At 47.2% G+C, this 23,631-nt stretch overlaps 1 protein-coding gene across 2 annotated transcripts; it reads right to left on the bottom strand.

Moving 5' to 3' along the window:
- Nucleotides 1-73: 73 nt before the first annotated feature.
- Nucleotides 74-22,554, bottom strand: DPP8 (dipeptidyl-peptidase 8). 2 transcript variants are annotated; one of them, XM_008937152.1, is made up of 20 exons: nt 22,291-22,554; nt 20,699-20,811; nt 19,595-19,768; nt 19,215-19,216; nt 18,213-18,379; nt 16,892-17,002; nt 16,401-16,529; nt 14,882-14,943; nt 13,780-13,880; nt 12,489-12,666; nt 11,071-11,230; nt 9,536-9,615; nt 7,280-7,432; nt 6,929-7,064; nt 6,612-6,757; nt 5,432-5,578; nt 4,573-4,725; nt 2,253-2,395; nt 1,423-1,534; nt 74-415 (listed from the first exon to the last, which is right to left on the bottom strand). In XM_008937152.1, exons 1-20 carry the CDS (start codon nt 22,547-22,549, stop codon nt 293-295), a joined length of 2,649 nt encoding a protein of 882 aa, XP_008935400.1. In that variant the 5' UTR covers nt 22,550-22,554; the 3' UTR covers nt 74-292. The 2 variants fall into 2 exon arrangements, with proteins under 2 accessions (XP_008935400.1, XP_008935399.1); XM_008937151.1 differs by lacking the exon at nt 19,215-19,216 and having other exon boundaries at nt 16,886-17,002; nt 18,213-18,375; nt 19,589-19,768; nt 20,699-20,797; nt 22,268-22,549.
- Between the last annotated feature and the right edge of the window lie 1,077 nt (nt 22,555-23,631).

The raw sequence follows: 23,631 nt of genomic DNA, 5'->3' as shown, positions 1-23,631 counted from the left end.
TCTGGTGCTGTAGAATTACATTATTTTCCATTTCAGCTCCTCCCCCAAGAGAACACCCATGGTACTGCATTATACCACAGACATTTGATTTTATTTACAACTTAAGCTTTAAAGTTATTAGGTCACTGTACTTTAATTTCCTGTATGGCACCAGATTGACTTTTAAAAAAAGTGTCTCTGTGTGTGTACATGTGGCAGGCACCAAAATGCAACGTTCCATCCTATTTTCTCTAGTTTCCTACATCTCCTCGTTGGGGAAGCAGCCAGTGGAGCAGGGTCCTGCAGGGGTTGGTCACATGGCCTTCAGGGCAGCCATACGAGAGCCCAGGTTCTCCTGCAGGTAGTACAGCAGGTGGAGTTCATAGTGCTCCCCTGACTCAGGCACCCTGATACTGTGTCTCTCCTGAGGGTAGATCTAAAATAGAAAACAAAGTCATGAGTATAGAATCACAGAATCCTTTTGGTTGGAAGAGACCTTTAAGATCATTAAATTCAACCAGGCCCCCAGCACTGCCAGGTCCCCACTGCCCCGTGTTCCTCACACCACATCTCCACGGCTTGGAAACCCCTCCAGGGGTGGGGACTCCACCACTGCCCTGGGCAGCCTGGCACAGCCCTGGGCAACCCTTGTGGGCAAGAAATTTTTCTTCATGGCGAATCTCAACCTCCTCTCGCATAACTTGAGGCCGTTTCCTCTTGTCCTATCACTTGTTCCTTGGGAGAAGAGATCAATCCCCACCTGGCTCCAACCTCCTGTCAGGAGCTGTTGAGAGCCAGAAGGTCTCCCCTGAGCCTCCTTTTCTCCAGGCTCAGCACCCCCAGTTCTCTCAGCTGCTCCTCACAAGACTTGTGCTCTAGACCCTTCCCCAGCTCTATTGCCCTTCCCTGGACATGCTCCATCCTCTCCATGTCCTTCTTGGAGGGAGGGGCCCAAACCCACAAGATGTGGGCTCCAACATTTAAGCCAGCCAAAAATTTGATTCAAAATGTTGATGTAATCTCCCTGCATTAACTCTGCCCTGGAGCTCATACTCCCCAGCTCCCCTGGCCTGAACCCAGAGACAACCCACAGCACCCTCTAATCCAGCAAGTGCTGGAGATGATCAGCCTGGCTGAACAGAGGCAGGTCCTGTCCAAAGCCATCACATAAATCAGTGTGTTCCCAGTTTGGCAGCATGGGGGGGGATACCTGGGCTACACCTGCACAGACACTGCTGCACTGCCTCCAAACTGCACGTCTCCTCAGGAGCAGCCTTAACTGCTTATTTGCCTAATATTTGTTTACTCATAAAATCTTAAAGTGTTAGGCTCAAATACTACAGTTTTATCCCAGAATTCAGCACAGTGATGTTAGAAGTTCTGATTTTGGACCCCTCAGCCAAAGACAGACACATCACCTTCACATCCTGGGTCTGGGCTTACCTGTAAGTCATAGGGTTTCCCAGCTCTCACTAAAAAGCTGAGCAAAATACTGGTGTGTGCAAAGTGAACATTCTCATCCAAGAACCCGTGTAGCAGCAACAGACGGTTTGGTCTGAGAAAAGCAAGAGAGAAACATTTCTAGACAGCATCCCAGCACCTGCCAGTCATTTCACAATCCACAAACATTCCTTCAAAAAAACACTCAACAGAAAAAAAAAAAAAAATTGAATACAGAGATTTCACTATTGTAAACTGCTCTGGAGGGACATTGTCTCCCAAACCTATTCTTTCCTCCTCTAAAAGTTCTTCCTGCATCTTCACATCAAGGTCAGACCTTTCATCTGTGCATCTTCTTTAGTCTCTGAGGTATTCCCTAGCTTGGACAACACAATGGCTTAACATTTGCTCAGAATCAGTGTGGATTTTCAGGTCTTTAGCAAGAAAGCCCATGGCCTCACCCTGCTCTGCAGGCAACTCTTTGCTGATACAGCCTTGGAGCATGCAGAAAACATCCTGATAACTCATTTTTGTCTAGCTTAACGTGGCTCTAAAGTGCTAAACATACAATTGAAGATACATTTGTAATTTCTTTAGACATAAAAGACAGTCTTTAATTACAGTTAGGAGAGATTACATGGAATAGCCTGTATTTATGCAAATGTTCATTCAAATCTATTAATGTTGGGTTTGAGTCTTTTAAAAAATTATTTAATACCAGCATTTGTGATTCCAAGATTCAATTGCCAAGAAGGGGGAGATAAAAACATTCCCATGGGGTTTGAACTTTCCTGGTAGGAAAAGTAGAAGGCAAGAACCAGAACCCAACTTACTCAGAAGGGAACTTCTCAGCTTGCATGGCCACTGAGCCCAGGTAGTAGCCCTGCTCGTTGTGGTCGGGGTGCCCCATGTAGCGCTCCGTGTAGCCGGTGTCGTAGAAGATCCACAGGGTGACGGGTGCCCCGGCTATGGCAACCTGCAAGTGCCACAGGGCTAGCAGCACTGGGGGGCAACAGCCCTCCCTGAGCTGGCATCTCCCTCCCCCCCTTCCTCCATCTTCCCCTCCCTCAGCTCTCAGTGCAGCTGTAACTGCCCAGAACAGGCTGATAAGCTGACAGTGCCAGCCTGCAGTGGAGAAACAAGCCCTCCTGCAGCTCACACCTACCAGCACAGCCCAGCCACGACCTACACGTGCTGAGAACAGGCAGCTGCTGCAGGCTAGGAGGATCCCACAGACAAAGCAGGCTAAACGTACCACCTGCAAGACCTGCTGAAGGAAGTGGAGTTTGTCCAAAATGCAGAGTGCTCTGCTTTTGGGTTGTAAAACCTTTGTTCATTTGAATGTCTAACAGAAACTGGGATCAGCAGCTCCCTAGGACTCAGCAAACTACTTTCCATAGCTACCACCAGCTTGCAGATGGGCTTGTGAAAAAAAAAAAACAACTAATGAGGAAAAAAAAAAACAAACCCTACACCAAAAACCCCTTTGCAAGGCAGGTATTTTTAAAAGCAAAAACATAACAATCCTTAAGGACTTGAAACAAATAATTAATAAACCTTCCAGGAACATTCAGGTTGGACTTAAGACAAAGCAAGAGCAGCTACAAAGAACAAAACATCCCAAGAGCAATACCCACTTCTTACTACATCTCTACTTCTTGAGACTTGCTCAACAGCAGTCTGGCCATTTGCTGGGGGTAAAATTTGTGTTCTAAAGTCCTGTTATCACAAGAACCTCTTTTCAGTACCTCTCCATTCCCAGGTTGCCCTGGTGGCTGCTTCAGAACACACTGCTACAGAGCAGCATGGGCAATTTGAGCTGGGAACAGCTCAGTCTGCAGAGAAACTATTCTCTCAGGGCAGGAAGGAGGGGAGGAGGAAGAGAAGGAGGTGTCGTTTTACAGCAGGATCACTTCCCTTAGTTGGCTCACAGCACAAAGAGCTCAGCTGACACAAAGCAGGCAACAGCTGAGACTATATAGGGCACCTTCAGCTCTATCAGCACAGTTAAGTTATTGCAGGCTCAACAATCCAACAGTTTAAAGCTCTCTTACACAGTTCCAGAGAGGGAATGTCCCTGTGTGCTCAGCTGAATGGCATGAACAGTTGTTCCCCCTCACCCCAGCTCATGAGAATAGACTCTCAGATATTCCAGTGAAACTGGCCTACCTAAATAGCCCCACACTCCTCTCACAGGCCAGGCTTCTTGGATGGCAAGTGTGTTCTGCCCAAAAGCCCCCTGCTTGCATTACTGCAGGGAGCCTCACAGACAACACCACACCTTCACAGCAGGTCAGGACTACAGCTGGCTCCTTTGGAGCTGGGGCAGTGAGCACAGTGACGGGGCAGTCACACCACACTCCCTGGGGGGAGCATGCTCTAATGGGCAGGAAAGCTGCAGATTTTGGTGGAGAGGTGGGAAAGTGCAGCACGTCAAAAACTGGGTAGATGTGGCACTTCAGGGCATGGTTTAGTGCTCATGGTAGTGTTGGGTTGATGGCTGCATGTGATGATCTGAGAGGTCTTTCCAAACCTTAATGATCTATGATTCTATAAATGCAATTTTCTGATCTGAGGCACCTCAGTGTTAATTACTGGGGCTGTGCTGGTGTCACTGCCTCTGAAAAGCCAAGTCCCATAGCGGTACCAGTATGTACCAGCACAGACCAGTCCCAGACACCTCTCAGAGCCCAACAGTGACAACAGGCTGACACAGGAAGAGGATCTCATGCCCGTGCTTCACACAGAAGCACGAGTGGAGAGAACTGAGACAACTGAAGGTCACATAACTTATAACTGCTCTTGCAACACCCATTTACTGCTGGTTTTAGAAGATACTGCAGCTTGTTAGCAGGCACCAGCCTTGAAGAGTGAATAGAGTTTTCAGATCTGTTGTCAGTGAAGTATCAAAAATAACCCAAGCCTGGAAGCCTAATTAGAAATACCATGGAAGAAATGCTTGCTAGAAAAACAACTTCTCTCTGAAGTCACTCAAATAGAAAAGCCTTTTAGCAAACAGCCAGAGCACTCTGTGCTCTCCTCTCCAGAGCCAGCTCAAAAGTCTTTGTGCTGTGAGCACCCACAGGAGGTTACACGATTAAGGGAAAAGTTCTGTCTGTGCCACCAAAATAAGTACTCAATGTATGAACATACCCTGAAGATATCTGACCTCTGCATTAAAGCCATGAGAGAGAGGTAGCCTCCATAAGACCAGCCGTGAATGCCAACACGATCCAAATCAATGAAGTCATACTGTGATGCTAAATACTGCAGCCCTTCCACCTGGTCATCGATTTCTATTTGCCCCTGGGAGGGGAGAGGAAAAGGTAAGTTTTTGTTAGTTCCACACAGAAGTTACATCCTCAGGATTTCCAAAGCGGGCTGCTTCTGTTTGTGCAGCACTCAACCACACACCAGCACTCCACCCCAGGAGGCTTGTTACAGAAAGATGACCCCTTCCCCCCAGAAGACAATAAAGAGGTGCTAATCCATCTCTTAACTCTTCTTTTCTTCACATACCTCCTAGCATGGGGACAACTAAGTTTTTTTTCAGTGTTTTGCTTTCTGCTGTGACAAGCATAGGGCTGAATTCTGGCTCTGCAGGAGAAAATGCCATTCCCAGAACAGACAGCTACACTGCAAAGACAGCAGAGCCTCACCAAGGGCCAACCACACTCACCCTCTGCAGCCTGGCACAGCATCAGCCCTGGACAGTAACCCAAGCCATGAGTGGAACTGCCAGGCTGCATGTGAACACCAAAGCATTGCTGGTGAGAGTCACAGACCCCTTCTCAGCCACCTTCTGTTACACCTCCCAAGCTGGAGTTGGTTCTCAACCTCCAAGCCTGACATCTTTGGTACACTGAGTGTCTTTGCTCCCTCAAATCCAGCAGTTCCCCTCCCCAAATCTAAGCAGCACCACACAGGCAAGTCTGGTGCTTCAGCTCAGGTGATGCTGGGATTCAAATCTGTCTCTGGCTGAAAACAGAGCCAGGATCAGAGCTCCACTTACCATTTTGTATTTAAAGGCTCCTTCAAACTTCAGACCTCGGTGGCAGGACCCCCTGTTGTCAATGACAACCACAACATAACCCAAGGAGGCCAAAGTGTTCAAACGGAAATACTTGATTCCTTTAAACCGATTGTTCACGAGCTGTACCTGCAACACAAGAGCAAAGACACAACCACACCTGTAATGGAGTCCAGAGGTCATCTCTTCATCCAATTTCAGATTTTATTTATATCTACCTTCCTTTAAATGTTTTTATCATGTAAAGTTTTATAATGTGAAGGGGTTTTTTTCCTGCTGCAGGAAGCTCTCTCCCTGCTTGCGGTCTGCTCTGAAGTAAACTCTTCCCACAGTAACAAGCCATTTCTGGTGCAGACATGAGGAGCTGAACTGAGCTCCAACAGATGTGGAGCAGGGGGGGCAGCTGCTGACTGGACCTTGTCCAGAGGGGGGCAGTGAAGCTGGGGAAGGGTCTAGAGCACAAGCCTGGTGAGGAACATCTAGGGGACCTGGGGGTGCTGAGCCTGGAGCAAAGGAGGCTCAGGGGAGACCTTCTGGCTCTGCACAGCTCCTGACAGGAGGCTGGAGTCAGTCTCTTGGGGGTCAATCTCTTCTCTCAAGGAATAAGTGATAAGACAAAAGGAAATGGCCTCAAGTTTAGGTTGGACATTAGGAACTATTTCTTCCCTGTCAAGGCCTGTCCTGGCTGCCCAGGGCAGTGGTGGAGTCCCCATCCCTGGAGGGGTTTCCAAGCTGTGGAGATGTGGTGCTGAGGGACATAGGCTATTGGTGACCTGGCAGTGCTGGGGTAATGGTTGGACTTGATGATCTTAAAGGTCTTTTCCAACCAAAATTATTCTATGCTTCTATACAAATAGGGGAAGTGGAAACAAAAAAAACAGAATCCCAAATGGAGAGGACAGTCCATGTTCTCTGTTCTATTTGCACTCCACTTTTTCCCACTTCCAGCTCTGCTGCTCCGTACCTGTTCAGACAAGTGACAGTGCCTCAGTCTATGACCTTGGCATCATGACCACTCACTGCCCCTTTGGCCAAGCAGCTACTCATCAAACAGGCAAAACACTGCACAGTATCCTCAGCACAGAGCAGGAACTGTCTGTGCAGGGGAGCAGCAGTGACCCAGGCCAGCCTGCCCCACTGCTCACCAACGTGCTGCACTCACCTGAGGCCCTCCATAGATGAAAAGCACAGTGGGATACTTCTTCCCAGGCTGCAGGTTGTGAGGTTTGTACATCATCCCATAGAGCGTAAACCCCGTGGAGCTCTCAAAGGAGAACACTTCTGGGGGAATGTAATCAGGAAGAGGACCTGCCACGGGAGGGAACAGAGCCTGCTTTAAAAGGGAATGGATGAATAATGCAGCTCTGCTTCAGCCCGGCCCCATCACCAATCTCACTGCAATGCCACCAGAGCTCTCCCACACATCTTTCACTCTGTGACCCTGGTTGTCCCTTCCCAGTTCCTCATCCCTGCTGTTACCTGCAGAATCTAAAATGGTAGCCCAGAATTCCTTTGTCCTGTGAGCTACATCATCTTCAGGTCCTGTCAGCCGGTAAAGTGACACACAGTGGGGGTTCTTCTGATTACTGTACTTGCTGATGAACATGTCACAATCCTAGGGAGAAAAAGAACATTACCTTGAACTCCAGGGTGGGTTTATGGACAAAAACAGTGACACACACAGGAGCACACAACACAGGGCAAAATCTGCTTTTGTTACATTCCAATATAGCCTTGCCTGCTGATTTTTGAAGGACAAGGCTGGAGCTAAGCCCCAGCACCCCCAGCCAGCCCTGCTGGGGGCACAGGGCCTCACAGGCAGACAGGTACCTGGCTGACACAGCAGGCGTGAGAGTAACCCCGTTCTGTCAGCCGCTTCACCTCTCCAGGCTTCTCATAGCTAGCAACGTACAAGTGATGCTCTAAAGGAGAGTCTTTTGTGCCTTGAAAGTACACCAGTTTTTTGGCTTCATCAACATAGATCTGTCAAAACCAAAACAAACAACACGTCCCTCAGTATTGTTTCTTGCCAGAACTATACCCAGCCCTACCGCCTCCAAGTCTCCCTGCCCACCCCACTTCCATAAAGCCAAGCTGTAGCACAACCACCTGCAAGGAATAAGCCCAGTGACTGTTCTCACTGTCCACAACTCTGGCAGTTATGATTTGTGCTTCACACCTCATCGTTCAGGTCTCTCATGAAGGTCTTTTACTCTTCCCATTCTCCCTTATTGTCTGCTATGAGAAATAACTCTGTCCTCCAGTCTTTGTCACCTCTCCTCTCTTCAGATCGTTTCCCAAATCAAATAGGATATAAAACACTTCAGAAGGAAATCAAGGGAGCAGCTGACTGTGAATCACTGCCATGTTAAATAGCCCTCAGCTGTCCCTTCTGTTTGAGCAGACAGCAGAACAGATTCAAACACAGGGCAACCTTGCATGCTCATTTCCTAATCCCATTTCCAATTACCATTTAAGAAGGATTTAAAGATCTTTCCAAAGTCCAAACCAGAGAGACGATTCTCCTTGAACTGCTGTTTGACTCACATGATCAAAGAATTCATCAAACTCAGAGCTAGAAGAGCAGCAGTTTGGGGAGCACTCCCTCCCTCCTTGTGCAAGCTCCCAGTTTACACAGAACATAAACACTGTCTCCTAGCTAAGCAGAGACAGAGCTAATAGATTTATGCTGATCCCTCCAAGGGGTATCTCTTGATTCCAAGACAGCAGTTGGACAGCATCATGACATCTTCCTGCTCATGAAACATGGAATTTCATAGAATCATAGAAGTGTTTTGGCTGGAAAAGACCTTTAAGATCATCAAGTCAAATCATTCCCCCAGCACTGCCAGGTCCCCACTGACCCATGTCCCTCACACCACATCTCCAAGGCTTGGAAACCCCTCCAGGGATGGGGACTCCACCACTGCCCTGGGCAGCCTGGCACAGCCCTGGACAACTCTTGCAGAAAAGAAATTGTTTCTCATGTCCAACTTAAACCTCCCTGGTATAACTTGAGGCCATTTCCTCCTGTCCTATCGTTTGTTACTTGGGAGAAGAGACCAATCAACCCCCATCATTTCCTCTCTGCTGCCTCGCAGTATTTTGACTCCCTTCTGTTTAAGCTTTGAACTTGGTGCAGAAAACTTTTTGACAAGGACTCACAGAGGAAGAGGCAGGAAAAGAAACCCAACAGATGCTGCCTGTATTGCTCTACGATGCTGCCAAATCCACCACCTCTGGAACACGTTCAGAATAGCATATCTCAGGTAGAGAAGGATGAAAGCACACAAAAAATCTTCTACATGATCCATACGCTCCAACTCAATACCAGGGAGTGTCAGGGTCCACTCTTCTCTGGGAGGAGAGCCTCACTGATGCAACATGTACTGCTTTGTTGGCCAGAGGGCAAACACCATCCTGGCTTGGATCAGAACTAGTGTGTCCAGCAGGAGCAGGGAAGCGACTGTGCCCCTGGACTCAGTACTGGAGAGGCCACAGCTTGAGCCCTGGGGTCAGTTTTGGGCACCACAAGATCAGAAGGATATTGAGGGGCTGGAGTGGGTCCAGAGAAACATAACAAAGCTGGTGAAGGGCTCTGGGGAACATGGTTTATGAGGAGCAGCTGAGGGACCTAAGGGTGTTTAGTCTGGAGAAGAGGAGGCTGAGCAGAGACCTTACTGCTCTCTAGAACTCCCTGAAAGGAGGTTGCAGTGTGGTGGGGGTTGGTCTCTTCTCCTAAGTAACCAGTGATAGGATGAGAGGCAATGGGCTGAAGTTGCACCAGGGGAGGTTTTGACTGGATCTTAGGAAGAATTTCTTTCCTGACAGTGATGAAGCATTGGCCCAGGCTGCCCAGGGAGGTGGTGGAGTCCCCATCCCTGGAGGAGTTTAAAAAACGTGTAGATGTGGCACTTGGAAACATGGTTTAGTGGTCATGGGAGTGTTGGGCTGACAGTTTGACTTCATGACTCTTAGAGGTCTTTTCCAACCTTAATGACTCTGTGATTTGTGAGGCCCCAGAGACCATCTCCCTGCAGTGTGTGTCACTTGCAGGAAACCCATGCAGCAAGAGCAGAGACTTACATTGGATCCATGCCTGCCAAGCACCTCCCATTCCCCACTGGTAATTGCTATCTCCTCTTTGATGGGGCACTTGAAGTCACCTGCAATACCCAACATACAGAGATGTGAATATTTTACACAACACATAGTCACAATACTTCTTCCTTCACAAATTTTTACATGACTAACCCCAAGAGCAACCTGCTGTTGCAGAAGACCCACACCTCTGCCAGCTCCCCAGACAAATTCTAAGGCTGGTACTATTTAACATTTTCTGAAATAAAGGTTAAAAGGAGTCACAGGATTCAGCCTCAGGTTTGGATAGCTTGTGGGTTTTGTGGTTGGTTTTTGCAGGTTTTAAGTATTTTGTCACTTACACAGAAACAGAGGTTTTATACTGAAAAAAAAAGGGTGTGCAAAGGGAATCTCAGGTGTCAAATATATTGAGAAGTTTGTAACAGGGTGGGGAACAACTCTGCTTTTATAAGATGGCTTAATTTCCCTTAGAATGAGGGAGATATAGTGAGAAAAAGAAATTGGATGCATTCAGAGAAATCTGATAAGCCCAGGTTATAAAGCTTTCTGGGAAAAAACACAAACACCCAAACCACTAAGCCCAAGTTGCATGAAACCAGGACCTCTAGTAAAATCAGGTGTATTTTTTGTGTATGTAGAGCTCAGTAAATGCCTTCAACACACACCAAGTAAATTAAGTATCACAGCGTGACACTGCAAATTAAAGAATACTTGCTGTGGAAAAACCACTCTGGGAGCTTTGGACACAGCTATATCCTGCATCTGAGCAGGACCAAACCCTGACAGGAGCTCAGAAGCACACAGCCCTGGAATTTATTTTGCTTGAAAGGACTCTTCCTGTGTTTCCATTTGCAACAGCTTCCAGTAATTTTCTTCTGCTAACACCTCTGCCTACAGAGCAATACCATGACTGGTTTTAAGAGCAGAGAGAATTCTCTGAAGAGTTGTTGTATGGTAGGTTTTGCTGCCAAGAACAAAAGTTCATTTTAAGGGGACTAACACGTGGGCCGACTTGGACAGGGAGGTCCTCTGTGGATTTTCTTACAGTGTGTCCAAACTGTTCCCCTTGTCAGCCTGTCACCAGCCAGCTGATAAAGGCTGACAAGGACTGTGTTGGTTTTACTTGCAAGCTCCTGAATCAATGTGCATCTATTAGACACACTGGGCCCCTCAGTGCTGTAACAATTAACCTCTGGCTGGGTCACGCACAAACAGCCCCAACGTTGAGAGGGAAAAGCCAACTAAGAGCATGTCACACTGTCCCTGGGAGCTTGTCTCCCATGTGATTTTGAAACTTTCCCTTTAGTCTGTGAGGAAGAATCAGGGTTAAAACAAAGGCAGGCTGAACACAGAATAACCCCTGCACAACTTCAAGAGGAATGACTGCACAGTGAAGTGTTTTCCTAGACAACAGCAGGAGCTCTCGATAAGACAGTAAGTCCTGCCACCTGCAAGGACATTTATTTCCTCACTAGTCAGCAGCAAATGCCCAATTAAAGCAAAAGAATGGCTTCACTCACTTGGAGCAGGAAGGCCCCCACAGGACCGCCTGTACTTGCTCTCCTTCAGAACAGAGGTGACCTTGTAGAGGTGCCGGAATCCTGTTTTACACTCCGAGGCAAAAATGAACTCTACCTCATCCTCACGGGTTTGGGGGAAGACATGGAAGATATCATGGATCTGTGGAGACAGCCAGAGCATCACTGTTGTCAGCAGGACTTCAGCACTGAAGTCACACACAGAACGTTCCTCTTGCTGCTCAACACAGTTCACACGAGCAGGATGCAGCACTGTCCCTTACTGGGAGACCCAATTCTGCTCGGGAGGCAGGAGGTGCCTGCAGATGGTGGCCATGTGGGCTGTTGAGCTTCAGGTTTTTTGCCCGTCTAGCTCTAAATTCAGGCCAACAAACTCATTAAATAAGTTTTTCTACACCTGCTTTTCAGGCTTAGACACAGAGGTTGGTCCAGCTGTGCAGGCAGCATATGAGAGCCATCCAGAGAAGCCAGAGCTGAGTGTTCTCCTCTGTCTAGAAGCCCACAGCTGCTGGGTTACTGAAAGATGAGCTGACATCATCCCACTCATGAAGATGCCAACTCTCGCTTCAAAGGACAATCTTCTGAGGGACTTGGGAGAATTTATCTGCATGGTATGAGCTGTCATTCAAAAAACCACTCCAACCAGTAAAAATGGAGAAAGCACAGCTCCCTGCACCATCCTGAAACCATGCACATTATTACTAAGGAGAAAACATGGTATCACAGAAAGCACCCACTGCACAGGGACCATTCACCAGAAAGCTCTCTGCAAATGCTCTGCTGAAAGCTCCAACTACCTGTCAGTGATTGATGTTCCCAGACCTTCCTGCAGCCTGGCACACCTCCAACGGGATGTCATCTTAAAGACATGGATCTGTATCTGCAGCAGGATGAGCAGCACTCATTTTGACAGCATTAGCCTAGCACGCTGGTGTCCAGTCCAGCTCACCTCTGAGAACGTTACACATGCATCCACTTCACCAGACTGTAGGTAATCCAGGAGGGTTTTAGTGACTGTTGGCAGACTCTCAGGACTTGTTCACCCAATACCACCTAGACACACCTTTGCTGGCTGAAGAACTTTATCTGCTGGCACTGAACAACTGCCACAAAGAAGCTGAAGCTGTCACTGGGTAATACTGCAGGGGGCTGCCCTGGAGTGTCAGAGTGCTGGGCTCTGCTCTCCTCTGCAGCCTCAAGCAAAGCAGCTCTGCTTTCTCATCCCAAATCTCTCTGTTCTCTACATACTTGTTTTTACAGCAAGAAGCACAAAATATGCACAGAACTTGCACAGTGGGAACATTGTCCCAGGCAGCACAGCAGCACCAACATTGCTCCATTGCTACAAACACGGTCTTGAACAAGACACCGTCAGAGAAGGCTGAAATTCAAATTCTTACATTTATCCAGATGTCTGTTGTTTCTTCATAAATAATAAAAGGTGTAACGGAATCTGGTACAGCATCGATGAGTTTCTGCCTTTCCATTGCATCATCTTCTGCAGGGATGAATAATGCAGGAGGGATCAAGACTATCTGAAGCCGAGTTTGGGAGCGATCCAGTAAGATGGACCAGATGCTGTTGAAGAGACAGATATTAGAAGGAAGTAACATGGAACTGCAAGTACTAGGCAGGCCTGAAAGTCTCAACAGACACTCATTAGCACTAGGAATTTTGAAGGAGTCAGGAATGTTCACTTTCAGATTAAGCACAAAGCCACGTGTAAAATTTCACCCACATAAACAAATCTCTTCCATAGCACGAGAATCTATTTCACTTCATTTCAATATTGCATAAGCACTGCAGGTTCAAAAGTTTAATTAATTCTATTCTCCCAAGTTTGAATTGTGCCTTAGGGGAGAAAGAAGAGAAAAATCAGGGGGAATAATGAAGCAGAAAAATGTCAATTGGGGTATCAGGATACTTGTGAAAATACTTGTGCTTTAAACCTATCCCTGGCAGAGGATATTACTGGCCCCTAAACAGACTGGCAGCAGACCCTGCCATAGTTCTGATGGCTTTGCACATAGTTCTAACAATAATCCTACAAAAAGCAAGATAACATAGCAAAAGTGTCCCTGCATTTTTTCCATGTTTGGAGGACAAAAAAAATTTAAAAGTTGAAAGCCATCTTCAGACTGAAGAACTGGAGAAGTGCAATTCTGGAGAAGCACCTGGTGAGTTAGAAACACTGTACTACATCATCTACAGGGTTAAAAATGACATGCAAATGTAAGCAGCACTTACAGCAGGTTTTCTGATCAGTAAGTCTGGTCAGCAAGGATGGTCCAGGGCGCTAGCCTAGGGCCTGGGGGACCTGGGCTCATTTCTCTCCTCAGCCACAGACTTCCTGTGTGACCATGGCAAGTCACTTAGCCTCTCTGGGCTGCAGGTCCCCATCTGTAAAATGGGGACAATAGCACTGCACCCTCTCTCACAGGGATGCTGAGAGGACACATACATCAAAGGCTGCGAGTGCCCAATACCAAAGCAGTAGGGCCAGGCACCGGAGAAAGAGACAAGGAGAACTCTGGTTTGGTTTGGGAAAAACTGTCCCCTTTGCACCAACGAGTTTGTAGCAATGTAAAAAGGAAAGCAGGCTTAAGCACGAAGAGGAGAGAGACCACTACATTCTGCTTCCAGCTGCACTGCCCCAAACCCCCTAAGCAGAGACAGGATTAACATACGCACTATTTTCCTTCTGGCGTCCACCCAGCTCTAGCAATGTACTCTACTCCTTCAAAGAGGATCTCGAAGGGCTGAACTAGCTCTTTATCCACAACATCTGCAATCTGTTGACAAAGCAGCAATTCAGTGACACTGAGATGGACCCCCACAACCAGTTTTCATGCACGATGAGAGGCTGGACACAGAAGACTTCTGCGCAGGTCATGCGATTTAGATTGTTCAGCCTTTGCAACACAGGGGATTCAACCCTGTCTGCAGCCAAACACCAAGGCAGCAGGAGAGCTGCACACTGCTCCCTGTGCAGACAAGGCTGGGACTTGAGGAATCTGCATGCTGCTCACAAATCCATCGCTTGTCTCTGACAGGTCCCCTGAATGCCCAGCTTCCCCAGGTGAAGGGGAGGTGATTTGTACCAGATGTTTTGTAAGGGCTTTTCATGGGTAGATGTTAAACATCCTGCAGGGCATCTGGTCATTAACACGGTTCTAATTCCCACGTAGCTCTGCAGTCTGTCCCTGCTGGGACTGGGGACAAGCCACAGCAGTACCCAAAGGGCCATGACTGCTCTCCCTGCCTTTGCTGGCTGGCATCAGCATCGCTATCCCAGCAGGTATGAAGTAGCTCAAGAGCAGAGAGGATCCCAATCACGTATGGCTGTTACTGTTTCTGTTTGCTAAGACTGATTTCACAACTGTCTGAAGAGCTTGGACTAGGCTATGGAAATTTCTACATCTGTTCATGTTCATCTCTTTCCATATGCTCATGCTTTTGTATGGTGATATATTGTCTTTGCAATCCAATTTTCCCAATATCTGCAGCCAATCAAGATCTGTCACATAAGAAGGTCTAACCATCCACACCTAAAATATTCTGCTCTGCAGCCAAGTTCATAAGCCAGTGGTAGGGAAGGAAGGCACAGCCTTGAGAGATACTGCTGTACACACGTATCTGCATCGGAACGAGCCAAGCACGCTGCCTCCAGAGAAGCCTTTAAGCTATCACAACCAGGAGAGTTTATCTGTACTGAACTGGAAAATGAATTTTACTAAAAAAGGAACCACAGCAATTCTATTTACTAGGAAAACAAGCAGAACATAGAACTTACTCTGCCTTCTGCAGTGATTGTCACTTCAGATATCTTGAAAGTGACCTTTGGATTTGCCGTACCTGTAAAAACAGATGTCAGCAGTCAGGCACCAATTGTTTGCTTCCAAGAGGTCAGACCTGAACTGTGGATTATTGTGGTGTTACTCATACAGAACTGGAAAAGGCAAACAGCAGAATGCTCTTTGATCAAATAGCCTGCTCCTGCGTGTGAGAGAGCAGAGAACCAGGTAGGGAAAACCAGACTGCAAACACGAGGCAGACTCCGTGGATGTCACCCTGCAAACAGATCTGACCAAGAGCCATGCTGCTCCCCCAGGCAGGTTTCCCTCCCACAGTCACAGGATGCATGTACTAGTTGGAAATAGATGCTCAGGGGTGATCAGCAGAACAAAGCAAGCTTTGATTTACTGTTTGGCCATTAGTTCTTGAGGTCGTGCATAAAAAGTACTTAAAAGCATGACTGAAAATTACAGCAAGTCACACTTACAACCCCATCGCCACGACTCATGTGGTTGAGATATCAAAACTACATATTTGTGTTGAACAGTGGAAACCTGAAGTTAACTCTTCATACAAAGCAGCAGCTCATACTGCTGCACAGCACCTGCAGTGCTAAGTGTCATGGTCTCCACAGCAAAAGTAGACTTTGAAGAATAAAGATGCTGACAGGTGATCCCCAGGAAGCCACATGTGGCAAAGTGGGTAAAGGGATCTGGGCTTTGGTTCATTTTCCTCAATGGCTGAAACTTAGCATTGAACATAGCTATGACAAAATAGTCTTACAAGTACAGGTGTACACAAGTGCTGAAAAAAAAAGTGAGGAGTCATCTCTCACTTCCCAGGCTAACACTGAGCCTTCCTTCCTCCTTGAAACAAGGAAGAAGTCAGGATCACAAGCAGAAAACTTTTCCTGGTGGATCAGGGAATCTACAAGATCTGAAGGAATTCTGCAGCTTGGGAAGGTTAGCCAAACAAAAGTTATTTCTCAAAAAAAAAAAAAAAAAGATTTCAGGAGTGAGGAAAGATCCAGTTCATTCCACTGAACATGCCTCAGGCCTGCCCTTGCCCCTTGACTGCTGAAGCCTCTAGATCATTCACTGTTTAAAAATGACAACAGGTGTTTTCCTGGTATGCTGTCAACACGTTGAGTTTGTTGTTCAGTGTCCAAGAGCAAGAGTCCTTCAGAATTTGAACTACCAAGGCACTGCCAGCAGCTAAACAGAAACCCTCCCAAAAAAATGAAAGGCCATAAATCTGCAGCTATTCCTCAGATACACAGGGCTGGAAGGAGAATCAATTCCTCAACACCTCAGATCTGCCAGGATCTGGGACAGAAGCTCCAAAATAGGGACAATCAGAGTTTCTGCCAGCTCCTGAGAGGTCCAGACTCAGAGCTCCCAGTGCCCACAGGGCTGGGATACCAGCACGGCCACCAGTGACTGCTCTAACCTGCTGTCAGGCATGTGGCTAAAATACATGTCTCCCAGAAACAGAGATGGAAGGTACTGGGGTCTCACCAGTCTTGGGGTACCGGAAGGAATCTGTTCTCCTTGTCTCCAGCATGGGTGATGTGACGTGGATGATTTCCACCTCTGACTCATCATTTTCTTCATAAAGAATTCGAAGAACTTTACCCCCATTCAGTGCTGTAAATGAATTAACATTTCCTGATCAGAACTGCTCTCATTATCAGCTCTTGCTGGCAGTAACACTCTCTCAGGAGCACAAGCAGGTTGAAAGGATAAAGAAAAATCCAACCAAGTCTGTGATTCATTATTTCATCAAGCAAAACACTCTGAGACTCTTACAACTCCCACCACTGTTGTGAGGGGGAAAGTCTCTTCCCCCTGTAACATGCTCACCACGGCAGATACTTCAAAAGGAGCTACAGGTATGTAAAGTTCCCTGCATAAAGACAAGTAACAGGAAAAAATAACTCTGTACTGGACAGCACAGCTGAGGGACCAGTACTTGTGTCTGTCAGACACACTGGACCTACCACACTTACTTGGTTGTGCCTTAGGGCTCCACCAGTAGCCAGTGTATCTGTCAAACTCCTCCTGCAGCACAAAGGTAGCCACACCAGCACATTTTGGATCCTCCTCAACGTTGGCCAGTTCTAAGAAAAAGACACAAAAGAATTAGTTTGTGATGTACTGCAGAATCAAACTAGTTCTGCATTATCCCAAACGTGGCCCAAGCTCATCTCCCAGGAACAACTACACAATAACAAATCTGACTTCTCAGCAGATCTGTTTGCAGCTTCCACCCTGCTCTGTTGATTTATTTTGGGAGGATCTAATCCTCTCTGACATGGCAGTTTCTTTTAGGAAAGGAAAGCCATCCTCCCCTCTTACTCCTGCCCAATTACTCTCTCAATTTTCTATGTACTAGCCAAAGAAAATTGCCTCTCTACCTGAACTCAGTGAATTGGAACCACAGCTTTTAAGAAAAACAAAGAAAAAAAAGTCCCAATGCAAGCCCTTCTGAACAACTGAAAATATAAATATTCAGGAAAATGAAAGCATCAGTATTTCATTCACTGTACAAACCAAAAGTAACAGACTTACATAACATCTCAACATGATGACATATCCATAGGGCTTCAATATTTTTCCTGTTACCCTGGAGGTAACTTAGCAGCACTCCATAAATAATTATCATCTGAGAAGGAGTCATTGCTACAGTTTATTTTTAATATACTTACATAATATTTTAATATTTAAAATTTAAATAAGATCAAGCATTATTAAAAAGTGTCAAAAATTTTCATTTAACTAAAATCTGGTGCTATTGCTTAAATACAAAGTATGATTTAAATACACATCACAGTGGATTATTAAAAATGGGGGTTTACCCACAATTTCATGTTTTCTTTCCTCAAGGATCCATGTCTAAAATGGAGTTGGAGAGGGTAATAAACAAGGAGGGGTCAGCAGAAGCCACAGTGCTATTCAGAAACCATCTCTGTCAGTTTCCAAAGGGGCCTGCAGCCTGATTTTACTGACAGAAACTTTCCTCCAGCTCTATTCCACCCACAGCTCCTCCACACAGAAAAGGCTGTTCCAGCAAAAAGGAACACTCCGTGTTGCAGAGCCCTTCTGTATGTGTTCAATAAACAACTCCTTCTGCCAGATTCCACCCTGCAGGGAGAAGAACTGTCCCACAGTATCTGCATGAGAGGAAACATGCAGAACGTGACAGAAAAGGTGGAATAAACATTGGCCATTCCCCCAGATTTCAGAAGAAGCCCTAATGCCATTGCTTAATTCAGTCTAGCAGGAACAAGTGCAGAGGAGGTGCAGGGATTTTAATTCAGGATGCATTACCACTGTGCACAAACGTTAGCCTCCTTTCTTCTCTGGTTTCTATGTTAGATATCCAGATGTCATTGCTATGGATAAATGCAATCCAATTTGGATCAGCTGGACAAAGCTTGGGATCCATCCGGATATTTGGGCAACTGGTCTCTACCAGAATGGGTCTTAAAGGTTGTCTGTTTACAAGAGGAAAAAAAAAAAAACAGGCACAGTAAGCAATGATAATACATAGACAGAAACCTTTCACAGAAACTAATCCAGATTATCAAAAGGTCTCCAAGACCACAGCAGTGAGGACACCAACTTCAAATACACAGGTTTACAACAGAGGAATCTATCCATTTTAAACACAGAAAAACACCACGCAGATACTGCACAGGGCAAAGTTGTGCTTCTGCCATGGCTGCACAGATCCCACCAGGGCCTCTTTCACCAGGGCTGAGGATTAGCCACGAATCATAAAGCAGCTTGCCTAGAGAAGCCTGGCACGCTCTTTAAACCAGCACCCTGAAAAGGGGCTGGCAGAACATACAATGCTGTCCTCCAAAAGCAGCTCAGGGTACAGTAAATTCCCCCCAACAACAGGGTTAGACAGACATTAGACGTTTGTTATAATAAGAAGAAATTATTTCAGCTTTGAAGTCCAGCTCCGGCACCAGCAGAGTAAAGGTTGCTTGTTCTGCAAGTTACACAGCCAAATCTTGTCATGCATCCAGCACTGACTGCTCGACAGTGACCTCTAAACCACAGCTGGGGAACAAAAGCTGCCTCTGACAGGACTTCTGACTACCTCAAAGGGCATGGAGAACCACAGCCCTTGTGCTGCTTCTTATTGACCTTGCTGCTTATGGAAACCCAACCAAATGCACTGTCCTGCCTTGTGGCCATGGTTTCTACTGTTTCTTGTATTTCTCCACCTGAATTTCTACAGCCACAGAAAGGGATCCCTATGGAGGGCTTCATGTTCCAAGGGACAGCACAGCCAAATCTTGTCATGCATCCAGCACTGACTGCTCGACAGTGACCTCTAAACCACAGCTGGGGAACAAAAGCTGCCTCTGACAGGACTTCTGACTACCTCAAAGGGCATGGAGAACCACAGCCCTTGTGCTGCTTCTTATTGACCTTGCTGCTTATGGAAACCCAACCAAATGCACTGTCCTGCCTTGTGGCCATGGTTTCTACTGTTTCTTCTAATTCTCCACCTGAATTTCTATAGCCAAAGAAAGGGATCCCTATGGAGGGCTTCGTGTTCCAAGGGACAGCACAGCTGCTTGCCCTGCTAGCGCAGCCATAAGTGATGACCGTGCTCTGCCTTCACTCCAAGCCAAAGAGGCATGGAGCCAGGGGAAAGGAGTACTGCAGAGCACAGGAGAGATGAGTGAACTCACAGTGAATCCATGAGGGCCCCCATCCTTCACGTGGTAAATGCCACTGCCAGCCTGGAAGAGGAAGGTGCCGCTGTCCCGGTGGTAGTCGTAGGAGGCGATGCCCACGGTGCCGATCCGCTTCCTCTCCCGCAGCAGCTCCTCCTCCCGGGAGTACATCCCGTAGTCCAGGATGGCCTGAACATGGGCAGAGGAGCAAATCACACCTCTGCTCTGCACCTCTTACTGTGCTGGCAGAGTGTCTCGGCACACCAGGCTTCCAGGAGCAGATGGCTGTGCAGACACCCTCCTCCTCCGGAATCCTGCCTCTGCCGCCTGCACCTGGAGGTGCAGGCCAGGATGGGATCCTGCACAACCATAAACCCAACAGACACTTCTCCTGGAGCAAGGCCAGTGTTACTTCCAGTATATGTTGGTTTAAGAAAGCCCAGACTGAAGGTCTGTTATGCCACAATGAGCTGGAAAGTCTTTGCTCACTTTTGCAAAGCTGCACGGTGACTGGGCGGGTGGGAGGAGAGCACAGCATGAATTTTGTGTCTGGCTGACAGCCTCAGGAAATAACATGGGAAAAAAACACACCTAACTCCACAGGGGATTTATTCCTCCTTCTCCAGCCTGCCACAGTGCACGGGGTGGGATTGATGAGGGCTTGCTATGCACAGAGGCAAAAAGGGGACACGCATCCCAGTGAGTGGGAAAAGGATCCTCTGCTCCAGCATGAGTCACAGAGCCACTGACTGATCCTTGGGGGACTCATCACTTCTCTGTGATGAGTGATTATTGGAGACTACAAGCTCCTCCATCAATCCCCAGCACCTCACAGCAGAGAATGTGATGCAAATTAGCACTTGCAATCTCTGTCAGCAACAGAGGAATCATCCAGCACACACAGTTTTTAGGACACACAAAGGCTGTAGCTCCAAATGCTGAGGTGAAGCTGGGCTCATGTTTGAGTTTGAGATGGCTGCAGAGTTAGCCAAGTACAAGGAGAAGCTTAAAATGTTTAAGGCAATAAACTCCAAATTTTCACCATGGTTTGAAGGTGCAACCCCAAAGCCTGTGTACTTGCCACACTGCCAAGAAGCAAGAAAGAAATCGGGAACCCACCGGAAAAAGATCGAGCAGAGGCTTCCAGGACAGCAGCAGGACAGCAGCTTTGTTTATGGTTTTGGGAATTTCAGAGTAGAAGAGGGTGTTCTCCCTGTTCTCCCCAGACATTGCTATTGTGAAAGTGAGGAGAAAAAAAAAAAGGTGTATTAGCTTTCTGTTAATAACCCAAACACTCTCAAAGGAGATCAATGAACAGTTTCACAGGCCCTTCCCCAGAACAAGTACTATCAGTCTCAGCACAGCAGGCTCACCCTGGAATTCCCTGTCTTGCAAAAATGTAAGTCACAGAGAAGGCAGAGAACAAGGAACTACAGGCAGGGTTACCCCACGCTGCCTGAAGCATATCTGTGTTCGTTTGAAGGCTGGGGGCCCTTTTATTTTATAAGCTTTTAAAATCAGTATTAATTCCCCCAGCTGGATTATGGCATGATGCAGCTTGTGTTTCAAAGCTAACACAGCTTTAGGAAGGTTTAAATGTCCCTTTCCTGCTCCTCTCCCTCAGTGCTACTCAGATTCCTGAAAGCTCCTGCCAAGGCACGTAGGGATCAGCCCAGAGGGAGCCTGATGTGTCCTGGGAAGGCCAAGTCTGACCTGGAGCTCAGGAAGTGGCACAGAGGAAACCAGAGCTCATCCCAGCCAGGGTCTGCCTTAACCCAGCCTCAACGTGCTTGAGCTCAGCATCAGTCAAGGACCATGACCCACATCCTCTGAAAAGGGGAAAAAGGAGACAGAAGGGCAGCTTTCCAACCACGTCACTGCACAGCACACACGAAGAAGCTAAGAAACCAGCCTGAGGAGTAAACAAAGGGGCTGGAGCACAGTTCTGGCTCCTAGGCCTTAGCTCTGGCCATCACTTCTCTTCTTAATCCACTTTTTCATGGACTTATGTTCACAAAAGTGTTCCTCTACCACAAGTCCTGCTCCCAAAAGCCACCCAGAAGGTAGTCCACAGTGTCACAGTGCCAAACCCCTTCAAGCACGGCTGCAACTTCCAAATGCAGATCTATATAGTGAATTAATGAAACAATGCAGAAGTGAGACTCTGAGGCCAAGAACAAATTATATTGTTCTGCGTTATCAAGACCAAAAATGTGGAGAACATTTACTCTTTAAGCTACCTCTGTCCTACACTGTTATTTGCTCCCTCCAGAATCCCAGGAAAGGCACAAATGACTCTCAAAATTACATTTATAATTTCTGTTTTAGAAGGAAACTTTGAAGGAGAGAAAAGTTCTACTCACTCAGAGAAAGGAGATCAAACTGACAGAGCTTTTGAAAAGAGAATATTGTACTTGGAGTGAGAGAAAACAGAGTGAACAGATTTTTGGACGTGCCCCAGAGGACACTTCATATTTTTTTTTTCCAATTCCAATAGGCCTAACAGGTCACCTCCAATCACACCACTTCTGTAGAAGATTACACCACAAGTTGTAACAAGACATCACAATCACGACCAGGGTATCTGACCAGCCAGTCTGCCCTGATTCTGAGTTACCTGCTGGAAAGATCCAGCTCTCAAGAGGAGTGAAATCCCAGCAGCCTGGGCAGCGACCGTTCAGTCAGGACAGAGGCTGGCACAGCAAGCTTACCCAGGTAGTAGATCCTGTCAGAATGAGGTCCCTCGGGATCATTTTTCTTCACAAAGGTGAAGTCGTGGGGAGCTTTTGCCATCATGTAGCCATGATACTTCCGTGTGTCTGTGAGCAGCTTCCGAAGCTGGCTCCAGGAATGTCTCTCCACGTAGAACGGCTCTGGTTTGGGCGGCTCCTCTCTCTGGACCTGCTCCTCACAGCCTGCAGTTTCGAAGATCTCGAGGCCCGGCTGTTCAGTTTCCATGGCTGCTGCCATGTTGCATGTTTCTGGAAGAGCAAAGAGCAGAGGTTCAGCACTGCCCTCCAGCAGCCCAGCACACACTCGCCTCACGCTGCCCAAACGCGCCGCAGCAGAAGCGCTAGAGAGAACCACCAGGTACTGAGGGGAAAGAAAAACCCAGCAGAATAAAAAGGACTAGAAAGGACATTTCTGTGCTAGAGAACAGGCTGCCATCACTCAGCCTGTCAGAACTGGACTGTGAACTTCATAAAGCCACACAGATTTATTGTTGTTTGCCCTTCCCACACACCAGCTACTTTCAGTTCACAGCATGGATAAATTCTTCCCGGTTACGCTCCCATCTGCTTCTGCCTCCCTGTGAGTGCACGAGTATCACCTCACCGTGCTGCTAACACAGCAGGGCACCATTCAGACCACAGCAAGATGTGGGACAACCAGCTGCTTGGAACAAGCAACATCAGTGGTCTGTTTGGAACCACCAGGCCATACACAATGTGCCCTCCTAAGTACCCGTTACCATCCTGTCGTTTCCTGGGGCTGTTGGCACCTCCCTTCAAACAAAGCTTGGGGGGGGGATCTCACAAAGATCACCACAACTATGTCACCTCAGGGATAGGACTACAAATATTGTATGGATTAAAGCCTTCCAGAAGGGTCAGGTGATACAGAAGAAAGCAGGACACAGTGAAAAAAAGCACTTTCCAGACAGATTTATCTGTGGTATGAGTCTTGCCCTCCCAAATAGGTTGTTCACCTAGCAGATAGCTCTTCTTGCAGTCAGCTTGCTTTACAAAGTATATCTGAGCTGGAATTAACAGCCCAGATGCCTGGCAAGAGGAAACAAGTCCACTGTAAATCCCAGATTTGAGGGCAGCTCCAGAAGGATCCAAGCTATACACTCCTCACTCCTGCCACGTAGTCTATGACAAGAGACACCAAGGTGTGAGGATTGGCAGCCCTCAAAAGGCAGGTCTCTTTCTATACATAGAAGGGAAAGACTGCACAACTGTTCTGCACACTGCTAGGGCTGAGCTTGGAGGTCTGAGCCTGCCAGAACCACTCCTACAGGCTAAATAAAGTGCTCCCGTTGAGCAAAC

Source organism: Merops nubicus, unplaced genomic scaffold (genome assembly GCF_000691845.1).
Source record: "Merops nubicus isolate BGI_N331 unplaced genomic scaffold, ASM69184v1 scaffold21003, whole genome shotgun sequence".
In the NCBI taxonomy this organism is placed as follows: Eukaryota; Metazoa; Chordata; class Aves; order Coraciiformes; family Meropidae; genus Merops; species Merops nubicus.
This window is presented reverse-complemented; position numbering and strand designations above follow the sequence as displayed.

What these genes read in the sequence shown, in the direction of transcription:
- DPP8 (XM_008937151.1), bottom strand. Translation starts at nt 22,549, where the DNA reads ATGGCAGCAGCCATGGAAACTGAACAGCCGGGCCTCGAGATCTTCGAA. An exon ending in AGCTTGCTGTGCCAGCCTCT is followed by an intron (nt 20,798 to 22,267) that starts GTCCTGACTGAA and finishes ATGTCTGGGGAG; the next exon opens with AACAGGGAGAACACCCTCTT. An exon ending in TGGGGGCCTTCCTGCTCCAA is followed by an intron (nt 9,616 to 11,070) that starts GTGAGTGAAGCC and finishes TGGGTATTGCAG; the next exon opens with GTGACTTCAAGTGCCCCATC.